The 12,874-nt window shown below is 41.6% G+C and overlaps 1 protein-coding gene across 4 annotated transcripts in view; it reads right to left on the reverse strand.

Annotated features, from left to right (window-relative positions):
• The window catches only part of LOC127612048 (ribosomal RNA processing protein 1 homolog A-like), a 37,373-nt gene that overhangs the window by 13,371 nt on the left and 11,128 nt on the right, over positions 1–12,874 (reverse strand). Inside the window, exons 2-7 of one of the 4 annotated variants that reach the window (XM_052083012.1) lie at positions 9,623–9,705; positions 9,096–9,153; positions 8,931–9,016; positions 8,792–8,853; positions 8,562–8,691; positions 2,079–2,143 (exon numbers count right to left, since the gene is read on the reverse strand). The exons of 1 other annotated variant lie outside the window; for it this stretch is intronic. In XM_052083012.1, the coding sequence (XP_051938972.1) occupies positions 2,079–2,143; positions 8,562–8,691; positions 8,792–8,853; positions 8,931–9,016; positions 9,096–9,153; positions 9,623–9,705 (484 nt within the window). The remainder of the gene's footprint in view (positions 1–2,078; positions 2,144–8,561; positions 8,692–8,791; positions 8,854–8,930; positions 9,017–9,095; positions 9,154–9,622; positions 9,706–12,874) is intronic. 2 more of the 4 variants (XM_052083009.1, XM_052083010.1) reach the window with 2 other exon arrangements.

The following is a 12,874-nucleotide window of genomic DNA, read 5'->3' on the forward strand; positions in this document are numbered from 1 at the left end:
GCAACAGCAAAGTCAACATTTCCCTCGTGTGAAGCTTTCCCACATTTGAAAGTAAAGAACAGAGCGAAACATGGTGGCAGCGCGTGTGTGTAGAAAGAATTGAACAATTGTGCAAGTACCGTAATCCATCAAAAACGCCGCGTTCCCTCTCGTTGTTGCGTATTGTGGCGTAACTCGCCAAGTGCTGCCTCTCACTCTTTGTAAAGTTGTGTTTGCCACCGATCATCCATTGTTCCCAAGCCGTTTGCAACTATACTTTGAACGCCCGGTTGATGCCAATGTCCAGCGGTTGGAGTTCTTTAGTCAAGCCTCCGGGAATAACGGCACGCTCATTTGCTTGACTTGTTTTTTCACCGCTGCTGTGAGATGGGCACGCATGCCAAAAGCATAACCGGTGGCTTTAAGTTTGAACTGAGCTTCGTAGGCGTGTCTTTTTGTCGAATTTATTTTCAGGGGTTCTTAGAAACCAAAACCGGAGTTGTTTTGCAACAATGCACATTGCCACACTCTATACAAGTGTTGGTACTGGCTTGAGGCGTCCACTTACACGCCCACCCTTCACCATTGGCGGACTAGCTTGTCTGTCCTCTCTCTCCCTCTCTCCCTCTCCATATATGTATATATACACGCCCACCCTTCCCTGATTGGCCGACTTCTTTCACAGTCACTTCCGCCTTTTCTCTATATAAACAGCGTGTCGGCAGTCAGTCAGATTTTGGAACTCAGCGCATATAAAGGACGCTCCGCACCATAAGGCGTCCTGTCCATTTTGGAGAAAATTTAAGACTTAATGGCGCCTTATAGTCGACAGTCTTGGTTATTCTATAATTTACTGGTTGTAGCGTGGTAACTTTATGAATAAAACATTTGTCATAAGGTGTCATATGCTGTCGGTAGAACTAACGATGACACGTGGTAGATTCTTTCGTCAAATTGATAGTAGATTACACATGCATCGTCTTGGGAAGAGGATGTCAAGCCACAGCAATACTTACCTGTATTAATGATTACCAGGAAATTAATCTTTGCGGTGTGAGACTGGAAAAAAATACTCTGATTTTGTGGTGTGCTGTATTCATGATGCCATATGAGTACAACATAATTTGATCCATTTATTTCGTTGAATAATCCTGGAGTACACAGCTGCTGATATAATGTTCATTGTTAATGCATAGTTTTCAAACATTTACCCTTGAAGCATTATACTTTGGAGTATCAGAATTCTTGATTATGAATATCAGTCAAAATAGAAAAATGGCTTCCTATGATGAACGTTTACGGAACCCAAAATTAGTTACCATGGTTTCCCATTGGGTAATCCAACGGAATCGAAAAACGTGAATTTCCTAAATCCTCAGGCCTGCTACGGTACATCTTTTTTTCCCACCCGCAACGATCAGTTTGACAATCGCCACCATTGTTGTTTTGATCTCGCATGAAGTAATGTCGCATGTCGTTCTTGCAATATGCGGAAAGTAGATGATTGCCAAGTTTTGTATCGTTAAAACAAGTGTTGCGAACAAGTGTTGCGAATGTTTATTGCGGAGGTATCACGGAGGAAGCAGCTAAAGTTGGATAGTTTTTTGCGATAAGTTGACTTTGAGAAAGCCTTGCATCATTGGAAGCGGAGTAAAGAGAGGAGAATTTATGAACGCAAAGACCAAACTATGGAATGAAATAAGAACCTATTTCTCAGCAAATCTCGTATGCCTGAATTATTAAAATTTTTGCAGCATTTGTTGATAAGAAATAAACCTATTAGCAATGTATATTGTTGCTGTTTGTGTTATTATCATATGCAATTGAATAAGTAGACCATTTAAGAATTCGAAATTTGGGACTCTCGAAATGCCTAATGGGACTCACTTTTCTCATCAGCCAGTCCCTGGGACTGGCTGGGGTTAAACTGTAATATTATCACTCCGCGCGCACACACACACAAACACACACTCACACAAAATGTACTTTTTAGTACATATTTTTTAAGTCAACACCATTAAAAATGGTGTGGAAGATTTAAAAAAATATACTTCCCTGCAGATATGAAATCAAACAAAAGGACGCTAAGAGGAACTTACTCCTTGGTCTTGGCTGCCGTTTTGCAGAATGGCTCGATGAATCTCAGGTTCTGGTCAGCAGTGAGCTATGGAGAAAAAATGTGAAAAGGACCATCACATTTTTTTATTTCAATAAGTTATTAATATTTCCTCAAAATCTTTTGCAGAATCCTCTATAATGGATGTGTCACTCAAACTATAATATTGGCATTTAGAGTGGATAGACATCAAAATTTCATATCTAAATTCTCTTCAGTTTATTTTTGTCAAGTGAAAGGTGTAACTGGCGCCAAGACTGAGTTGTTGGTTGCCATGACAACAAAAAAAATAATTTATTTTAGGCTTGTTGTTTAGCTAAAGTATTTCATATTTCTATGTGAACTTTCATATTTGTTTTTTCCTTAAATCCTCTGAATATGTTATCCGGAATGTTTGTTAAAAATCACTTCCGGGTCAAGTGCCGTGTATAGCGAGGAATGAGAGAAAGATCGAGAAGACAACGGGAGACGGAGAGAGAGAGAGTCAGAGAACTATGATACCGTGTGATCTACGTGATTTATCGTTATTTGATCTACTTTCGGTTTACCAAGGTGCACACGGTATGTCATTTGTGTTATTTATTTAATGTCCTGTTCAAGATATTATAATTTGATTGTTGTTCGAAATGTGTTTTAGTTTTCACGGTGTTCCATGAATAAACGTTTTGGACATCAGTACGAGGCGTCATCCTTGACCGGGGTAGATACAGTGAAAACGTGTCCTCATCCATCCTTCTGGAGGCTTCGGCGCGCAGGTGCTTCCCCCACGGCAAGCTAAGCTATCGGCTTCGGCGCACATCACGTAGCAAGCTACGAGCTACATCGAGCGTCGTCGCACTCGACCCGCGTGCCACGCAGCTATCCACGAGCTACTTCGAACGTCGTCGCACTCAACCCGCAGCAAGCTACAGGCCTCAGCATGCATCGTTGCTCCTCAACCGGCAGTAAGGCAAGATTTCAACGCGCGACGGTGCTTCTCATCCTGTAGCAGCTAATGGTTTCGGTGGACATTAACCAGAGTTGGCAAAGGCCTATACAGCTTCCAGTAGCTCACAAAGTAGATGGATAGAACATAGGCGAAGATTATCATAAATGAGAACTAATGAATGTGAGTTCTTGAATGTGTGAAAATATCTGTTGAATGTTTGACAAGCGCATTATTGTTATTATTGCTCTGTAAAACTCAGGTTCTGAAGTTTGAAATCTCCAAAAATGTCTCAATATAGTGACAGTCAGTGTGATGAGATGCAAGAGCATGAAAATGTGGAAAGGGAGGCTGAGGCAAAAATAAGAAAATCCTCTCGTTTAAGACATTTGACACCTAAAATGCAGGAACTAAAGGAGAAAGAGTTCATTCAAAAGGAAGGCAAGTTGAATGTAACTTATGAGAAATGGAAAAGTCATGTTAGAGAAACCCGAAGAAAGTTAAAACAATGGTGCCCTGAGCAAGACATGTACGACATGATGGATGAAGTTGAGAAGCTAGAGGGTGAGATAAAAGAAATATACGACAGTGTCCGAAGCCGGACAACACCAAGTCAAGAATTACGGCGAAAAGTTGATTCATGTGCAGCGGCAACAGCAGACTTACTGCAAGTAATGAGAATCCGTCTAACAGAATATGAAGAAGATTTTGATGCTGTGGCAGAAAACGCAAAATTACACATGCTGCTAGATAACGAATATGCCAGGTCCATATATGGTTCCACCGCCTCCATAGTTACAGCACCCAGTGCCAAGCCTTCCGGGCACCCGTCCGAATCACCAAGCATTTCAGTTAAGCGGGCCGAAATGGCTGCTCTTCTGGCTGCGAAAGAAGCTGAGATTAACATGGAAGAGGCTATTGAAGCTCAACGTCAGCAGTTGAAAAAACTTGAAAATCAGAGAGACATGGAAGTAATTAAGGCACAGTTAAGTGTATATGAAGAAGCGGAAATTAAGGAAAGGAATGGTACGAGCAGCCCCGTACACACCAAAGAGAATGTTGCATTTCCTTCTTCTCACCATGCCCCACGTCACGAACAGCAAACTGTACAAAATGAGACAACCTTGGTTCAGATATTACAGGAATCATTAGCACTCAGTCGCCTTCCAAACCCAGAGCCTACAGTATTCTCAGGTGATCCTCTGAACTTTATAGAGTGGAGTACAAGCTTCAAAGCGCTGATAGAGAGGCGATGCTCAAACCCTGCAGATAGGTTGTTTTATTTACAAAAGTACATAGCAGGGGAGGCAAAATCTTCTCTTGAAGGCAGTTTTTATAGAAGAGATGAAGAAGCCTATCAGCAAGCATGGGATCGACTCAACACCAGATATGGTAATTCCTTCATTGTGCAGAGGGCTTTCAGAGAAAAACTCAACGGATGGCCAAAGATTGGTGGGAGGGAATATTTCAAATTGAGAGAATTCAGCGATTTCCTACAAACTTGTAGCAACGCTATGCCTTACATAAAGGGTCTGCAAGTTTTGAACGACTGTGAGGAGAACCAGAAAATGCTGGTGAAACTACCAGATTGGGTGACATCCAGGTGGAACCGTCATGTCACAGAGCAGCTAGATGAAGGTAAAGACTATCCAAGTTTCCATAACTTTGCAACATTTATATCTAAAGAGGCACGCATCGCTTGTAATCCGGTGTCGTCTCTATACGCATTAAGACAATCTACTGAGATGACAGTAAAGGGAGGTAGGCAATCAAAAGCAAACACATTTGCTACAAAGGTGAGGATCCAAGATCCGCAAACCTCTACAGCCGATCAAGACCCCAATGAAAACGATTTACGAGATGCCGAAAATCCAGGCATATGTTTATGCTGTGGAGAAGAACACTCTATACATAAATGTAAGAAGCTTATGAAGATGTCTTCAGAGGAAAAGAGAAAATACATCTATGAAAATAAGCTATGTTTTGCATGCCTGAGAAAGGGTCACAATTCTAAGGCATGTAGAAATAGAGCCATGTGTGGAGTATGCCTAAAGAGTCATCCAACCGCATTACATGAAGATCGTTCTCCAACGGAGACAGCCTCAGCACAGAACACCACTGAAGAAATCACATCCTCACTATCTTGTTGTGTCAAGGGAAGTGATGTTGTGAGTACATCAATGATTGTGCCCGTCTGGATCTCAGCACCTAACGCACCTGAGACAGAGACCCTAGCTTATGCGCTGTTGGACACACAAAGTAGCCACACGTTTGTTGATCAAGAGTTGTGCGCAAAGCTTAAGGTAGACATGGACCCAGTTAAACTGAAACTCTCCACGATGATGGGAAAGGACTCAGTGATAAAAAGCGAAAGAGTTTGTGGACTTAAAGTAAGAGGATTTTCCTCAAATATTTCAATTGACCTACCTCCGGCCTACACAAGAGACTTCATTCCTCTTGACCGGACACATATTCCTACCCGCAAAACAGCCACTTCATGGAAACATCTTGTTAACATAACTCAAGAGATATACCCCCACCAATGGATTGTGGCGTTGGATTATTGATTGGCTATGACTGCTCCCGAGCCTTGATTCCAAGAGAGGTCATTACTGGAGGTGACTACGAGCCTTACGCTGTCAAAACCGATCTTGGCTGGAGTATTGTGGGAGGAGTAGCACAATGCGTAAATGCAGGCGATGTGACTGGACTTTGTCTTCGAGTATCTGTCAAAGAGTTACCACCTGTAACACCATCAGCCATCATTAAAGCCCTTGAGTCTGATTTTGCAGACACAAAAGCAGGTGAAAAAAGCATATCTCAAGATGACATTCTCTTTCTGCAAATATTAAAAGGAGGCTTCCAACTAAATGAACACGGTCACCTCGAAATGCCACTTCCTTTCAAAGCACGACCTCACCTCCCAAACAATAAGGTCCTGGCTTTGGCACGACTGAAACAACTGAAAAGGAAGTTGGACAGAGATCACAAGTTCAAAGGTGACTATCTGAAGTTTATGGAGGGCATCATTAAAGATGGTGATGCAGAGAAAGTACACAACCCTGCAGACCATGCCTCCAGAGGCCTGAACGTGACAGGTCTCATCAACTCAAATTGGCTCACCGGTCCAAGGTTTTTATGGGAGAGGGATATAGCCATAAACGAGGTGACACCTGAGCTACTGGTGGGAGATCCGGAGGTGAGGATTGTACAAGTGTTAAAGACAGAAGCTGTAAGGCAATTTGACATTCAAGAGCTTCTGTCACGGATTTCAAAATGGGCAACAGCATTTAACGTCATTGCTCGCATCCAACGGCTAGCCAAGAGAATCAAAACCACAAAACCTGTAAACGTAGAAGAAAAAAGGCAAGCTACACTGACCCTTGTTAAACTGACACAAAAGGATGTCTTCCAAAAGGAGATGAGCATGCTTAGCGAGAAATCAGGAAAACTGCCTTGTAACCATCAACTTTATCAGCTTGACCCGTGCCTTCAAGACGGCATATTGAGAGTAGGAGGAAGACTAAGAAAAGCAGCTGTGTCGCTTGAATTAAAACACCCAGTAATACTCCCTAAAGACGGTGCTCTCACAAACCTCATTATTAGTCAACATCGCAACAAAATACAACATCAAGGCAGAGGACAAACTCTCAATGAGTTACGGAGTAATGGATTTTGGATTGTTGGTGGGAGTAAAGCTGTAGCTCAACACATCAGACGGTGTGTACAATGTAGAATTCGCGCACCACCAGAGGAACAGCGGATGGCAGACTTACCCAGTGACCGGGTTGATGCAACACCACCATTCGCTTACTGTGGTATGGACTGCTTCGGCCCCTTCCACACCAAACGGGGAAGGAAGGAGCAAAAACGGTATGGCCTGCTCTTCACGTGTCTGTGCTCCAGGGCAGTGCATATTGAAATTCTTGAAGATATGACAACCGATGCCTTCATCAATGCCTTGAGATGCTTTGTAGCTATCCGTGGAGCCGTTAGACATATAAGATCTGATCAAAACACTAATTTTGTGGGAGCAAGAAATGAGGTGGCAAAGGCGCTAAAAGAATTAAATCAAGAAAGATTAGCCTCCTACCTTACAGACAAACAATGTGATTTTCAGATGAACACGCCACGCTCTAGTCACACTGGCGGGGTATGGGAATGTCAAATCAGGACGGTGAGAAGTGTACTGAGCACTGTCTTGGCCCAAAGCGCTGGAAGGTTAAATGACTCTTCCCTAAGGACTTTCTTTTATGAAGCTATGTCCATTGTAAACAATCGGCCCTTAACTGTTGACAACATCAGTGATCCCACAAGTTTGGAACCTCTCACGCCAAATCATTTGATTACAATGAAGTCTTCTTTACCACTTCCCCCACCTGGCAAGTTTATCCAGGAGATCTCTACGTCAAAAAACGGTGGAGAAGGATTCAATATCTTTCCGAACAATTCTGGCACAGGTGGAGGAAGGAATACCTTGCAAACCTTACCCTGAGGCAACGATGGCTTACACCAAGGCGCAACATGGTAGTTGGTGATGTTGTGATCATCAAAGAGGATGATGTCCCTCGCAACGAATGGAAACTTGCTAAGGTTATTGAAGCAAATCAAGATGATGATGGACTGGTGCGACTGGTGCGAAAAGTAACCGTACAGATAGGAGAACGAAAGTTAGGGAGAAAGGGAGAGCGCCTCAATAAGCCTTCCGTCGTTCAAAGAGCCGTACAGAAGTTAGTGGTTCTAGTTGAAGGCAACTAGGGAGAAAGCATCAGATGCTGTAAGTTAAGGTGTCAAATATTCAATCTAGAATAGGTCAATTTTTGGAATATGTAAATTCCATTGTTTGTTTGAATGACATTAAATTTGTCTCGTTTAAGGACACATCAGAACAAGGGTGAAATTACTGTTGATTATTTTCAAGGGTGTAAAGTATTTTTCATTTACAAATGTTACTCCAACAGTAATTTGGTGGGAGTGTAACTGGCGCCAAGACTGAGTTGTTGGTTGCCATGACAACAAAAAATAATTTATTTTAGGCTTGTTGTTTAGCTAAAGTATTTCATATTTCTATGTGAACTTTCATATTTGTTTTTTCCTTAAATCCTCTGAATATGTTATCCGGAATGTTTGTTAAAAATCACTTCCGGGTCAAGTGCCGTGTATAGCGAGGAATGAGAGAAAGATCGAGAAGACAACGGGAGACGGAGAGAGAGAGAGTCAGAGAACTATGATACCGTGTGATCTACGTGATTTATCGTTATTTGATCTACTTTCGGTTTACCAAGGTGCACACGGTATGTCATTTGTGTTATTTATTTAATGTCCTGTTCAAGATATTATAATTTGATTGTTGTTCGAAATGTGTTTTAGTTTTCACGGTGTTCCATGAATAAACGTTTTGGACATCAGTACGAGGCGTCATCCTTGACCGGGGTAGATACAAAAGGCATTCAACAGGATCAATAAAATAAATACGGACAAGTACCCAAATCTCCATCTACGCTCCATACTCCAAATGACCCGTTTGGATCATAACTTTACCTCTGATGCACCCACAGCTCCTAGTTCCGTCAAGTAAAGGTCCAAGATATGAAACTGCAGACCAGCAGGTGCACCGTTGCCACTGTTCAGGAGCTCTGTTGCAAAGAGCTCCAGAAATCTTGAGACCACACTAAAAAAAAAAAAAAAAAATAGAAAAGACATTATGTAAAATATTTAACCTATGTTATGACGTACTGTACAATTTGCGCATGACAGTTTTTATGGATTACCTGCTATCCCAATTGTTTCTCTTCAGCATCTCAAAGCTTTGTCTGAACATGAAGCGGATCAGCTGTAATACGAAAAGAAGGGCCACCATAAGGGGGAGAAAAGTGATATATTCATGGACGCGCGCGCACGCACACACACCTGGAAAAACTTGTCCATTCGTAGTCTGTCAATGCCAGTCCACTCTCTTTTGAAGGTCTTAAGGGAGCTCTCCAGGTATAATAGTTCTGTGGAAAACAATTTTCACCACCGGCTTTTGACATTTTAATTTGTATTTGGAATTACACCAGCATAGGATCAACTTACGTCCATCAATGTCATGAAAGGTGTGAATCAGTGTGCAAACAGAGTTGGAAAGCTCCTCCTGTGAACAACATTGTGCCTCAAATTAAGCAAATAGAAAGTGAAACAATCCAAGAAAGGCTCAATATATTTAACAATTAAATGGCAGTGGGTGCCATTAATTCAGCCCAGCACGCAGGGTCGTGGTGGCCAGAGGGAATATTGTGGGATTCCTGAATGGCCGGTCCATTTCAGGACCAGTTTAACAATCCCTGCCCCCAAATGGCATAAAAATTACGTTTTTGCGCATGACAGCCGCTGTCTACAGTCACCGAGTGGTTGCACCGCGACTCCAGCGGTCCATCAAAATACATCTCCTAGACGCCTCCTTAGTGAGGTGTTCCGGGCATGTCCCAAAGGTAGGAATTCCTTGGGGCGAACCAGGACAGCCTGGGAACGCCTTGGGAAGAGCTCAAAGAAGTGATTGGCGACAAATCACAGCTCAGCCTGAAAATGTTCCACAAGCCGTGACGAAAGAAATAAAGAAATACCTGTAAAAGTGGTTTGTCCTGCATCCACAAGCAGTAGAACAGACCTTTCCACAGCTTGAGCATTTCTTCACTCGTAAAGCCATCTGGACAAAGAATAATAAAACCAAAGGAGCGCCTTGGTGAATAAGATAAGAAAACCTTTATTAGACTCGCAATGGAGAAATTCCCGATTCACAGCTGCAAAGTTATGAAAGGAAGAAGTAGAACAACAAAATATAGGAGCTGCTCTAAAGGCAGCCACTCACGCGGCACCATTTTGAAGTCAAAATAACAAAAATAACACAACACATGGGACACAGACAGTCGTGCAATCTTCACCACTTTTCTGCATACACTTTGTTGCCTCAAGCAGTTATAGATGAAAGAGGAGAGGATCAAAGTGTCCTTTCACCAGTCGATCAGAGACGTCATGCTGAAAATGTGCACACGTCTGTTACAAGCTAAGTTTTGAAAGCAAACACGAAGCTGTAGCGTCCAGTGACGAAAAAGAGATTGGCTCACATCTCCTGTCACATGCAAATCCACTTCAATTCCAAGCCGCGACTCCCAGTTCCACATCCGCATCGGCGCTACGCGCTAACGTCCCCTCTTCTCATCGTCGGCTCCTCAAGCCTTACATCCATCCAGCCGCAGACCGTTCAACAGCACCAATCTCTCCGCTGAACAAAGTGGGGCTGTGAAAAATGCTGCCCATTACAGGCGCAAGACACAAGCGCCCCGGGACTGTCCAGCAACGACAGTCAAATGGCGCTGATATTCCTCCCAGTCAAAAACAGTGCTGGTATACCCATGCTGCAGAGAAGGCGCAACCACCAAGCACAGAGTGTTGATGAATGTCGTGGCCAAAAAATGCTGAAAAAAGTCCACATCAGGTCCACACGACATAACAACAAACACAAAGTTACAAAACAAACACAAAAATAACAAAAAAAAGCAAAGCTCATGAGAGCACTTGCAGACGGCTGCCAACTCGGGCGCCATCTTGCCTTCAAATCGAATCGAGTATTATATCAGCTGTTTTTGGACAAAGCAAGGACAAGGAAGGCAGCTTTCATTAGATCGTACATTTCATACAGAAAGTAACTCACCACGCTCCATTTTAAAACAAATAAGCTATTCACACACAGACCTCATAACTAGAAGAAAGGGGACATTTGAGTAAACATTGATCAGGAGGGACTACTACAGTGTTAGGTTGTCAGAATCAAATGCGTGTAGATTTATTTTTACCTATTAACCCTCGAAGTCCACCGCTTGCGATAAATGTAAAATTATGTCTTTGAATCAAAGGCTAAGGCATTCGGAAAAACACGTGAGAGCTGAAACGTATGGGGGGGGTTCTAAAATGGCCTAAATTTCATGACGTCACCGGCTGATAGTTCTCAGGCATTACAGCAATAATAAAAAAGGTTTTGATTCCGTAATCTTCACAATTTACATATTTTGCACCATAGAGACCCATTAAAATTCATATTTTTGAAAGCATCGTAAACCTAATGTGTAAACATGCATTTCACACGATTTTTACGTCAATCGCTTTGTTTTCGCTTGGACAGACGTATGCATACCACATTGTTGGGTTGAGGTCATTCCAATTGTGCAACTTTTAGGTGGCGCCAGAGGATCGCAAATGAGTTTGCCTCTTTGCAGGAGGCTTCAAACCAAAGCATTTTACATGAACACGTCCGGTCGGGATTGTTAGTAGGGCTTGGTTGGGACCTCCAGACACAATTTTTTTTTCCTTTTGCAAAAAATAAAGAATAAAAAAATCCCAAAGAACTAATAAAAACTATATATATGTATGGATAGCACAGATGCCTCTGAACATTTTGAGTGTTTGAAAAAAAAAAAAAGAATGTTTGTATAACACAAAATACATCATTACAAAAATTGTAAAATGCGTAACTTAGGGTTTTTTTTCATTTGAAGGACCCATTAAACTGCCTTTGAAAAGTAGTCTGAAGTTTGTTGCTAGTCGAAACAGGGCACACGCTGCGAGCCCCGAAATTCCCCATCCCACTAAGCAGCGCACAATTACAAGTGTTTTCGAAGGCAGCAACAGTATGTGATGGCAATAAACCTGGGATCAGGTCGGCCTCCAATCGATAAAAACAAGTCAAGCCAACCTCCACAACGATTGTTCATCCTCTATGACGGTAACGCCGCCAAGTGCTGCAAAAGCCAATTTAAAAATAAAAGCCTAACTAGTGTCCTGCTATTGATTGGTAGCCGTCAATTTTGAAGTTTCACAGCCGGCATTCACAGCCGGTTGATGGCATGTTACTGTAATAATACAAGAGTTGCGGCTTAGAATTGAAGCAGATTTACATCAATTCAATAAATTTAAAATAATTGCCATATCAGAATCTTGGCTTGATGAAGATAAAACAACTGAAATGGAAATAGAAGGTTATGAAATGTTTGCAACTAATAGAGAAAACAAAAAAGGAGGGGGGGGGGGTTGCAATATATGTAGACAAAGCACTTAAATGCAGTAAAATCGAGAGATTGACAAACAATAGAAAACCTAATGGAATGTCTAACCATTGAAATACACAATAAAAAGGCATCAAATATCATCATAAGTTGCATCTATAGGACACCAGGAACATGTATTGACACATTCAATAAAAAACTAACATATATGCTCAGTTACTACAACGATAAGAAAACACGAATAATATGTGGTGACTTTAACATTGACTTATTAAACCCAAATAGACACAAAAAAACAACTGACTTCATAAATACTATGTACAGCAACAGCTTTTTCCCAGTAATCCTGAAACCTAGCAGAATAACAGTTGACACGGCCATATTAATAGATAACATATTTATAAATAAGATTGATCATAAAATGGAAAGTGGACTTCTCATTAATGACATAAGTGACCACTTGCCTGTTTTTGCAGTTTTTCATAATTATTTCGATAGAAAAGCTAAATCAACAAATTGTATAACAGAAATAAGACTAAGAACCCAACGTTCCATCGATGCCTTTAAGCAAGACCTAGAAAAACAAAACTGGACCGAGGTCTACTCAAACGAAGACCCAAATACAGCGTTTGAAGTATTTCAGTCTACCATAATCTCCTTATATGATAAACATTTTCCATTAACTAAAGTTTCCAAAAAGTATAAAGACCCAAGTAAGCCATGGATAACGAAAGGCATAGAAAACGCATGTAAAAAGAAAAACAATTTATATAAATTGTTTTTAAAATTCAGAACTGAAGCAGCAGAAAAAAAATA

Source organism: Hippocampus zosterae, chromosome 12, assembly GCF_025434085.1.
Source record: "Hippocampus zosterae strain Florida chromosome 12, ASM2543408v3, whole genome shotgun sequence".
Classification (NCBI taxonomy): domain Eukaryota; kingdom Metazoa; phylum Chordata; class Actinopteri; order Syngnathiformes; family Syngnathidae; genus Hippocampus; species Hippocampus zosterae.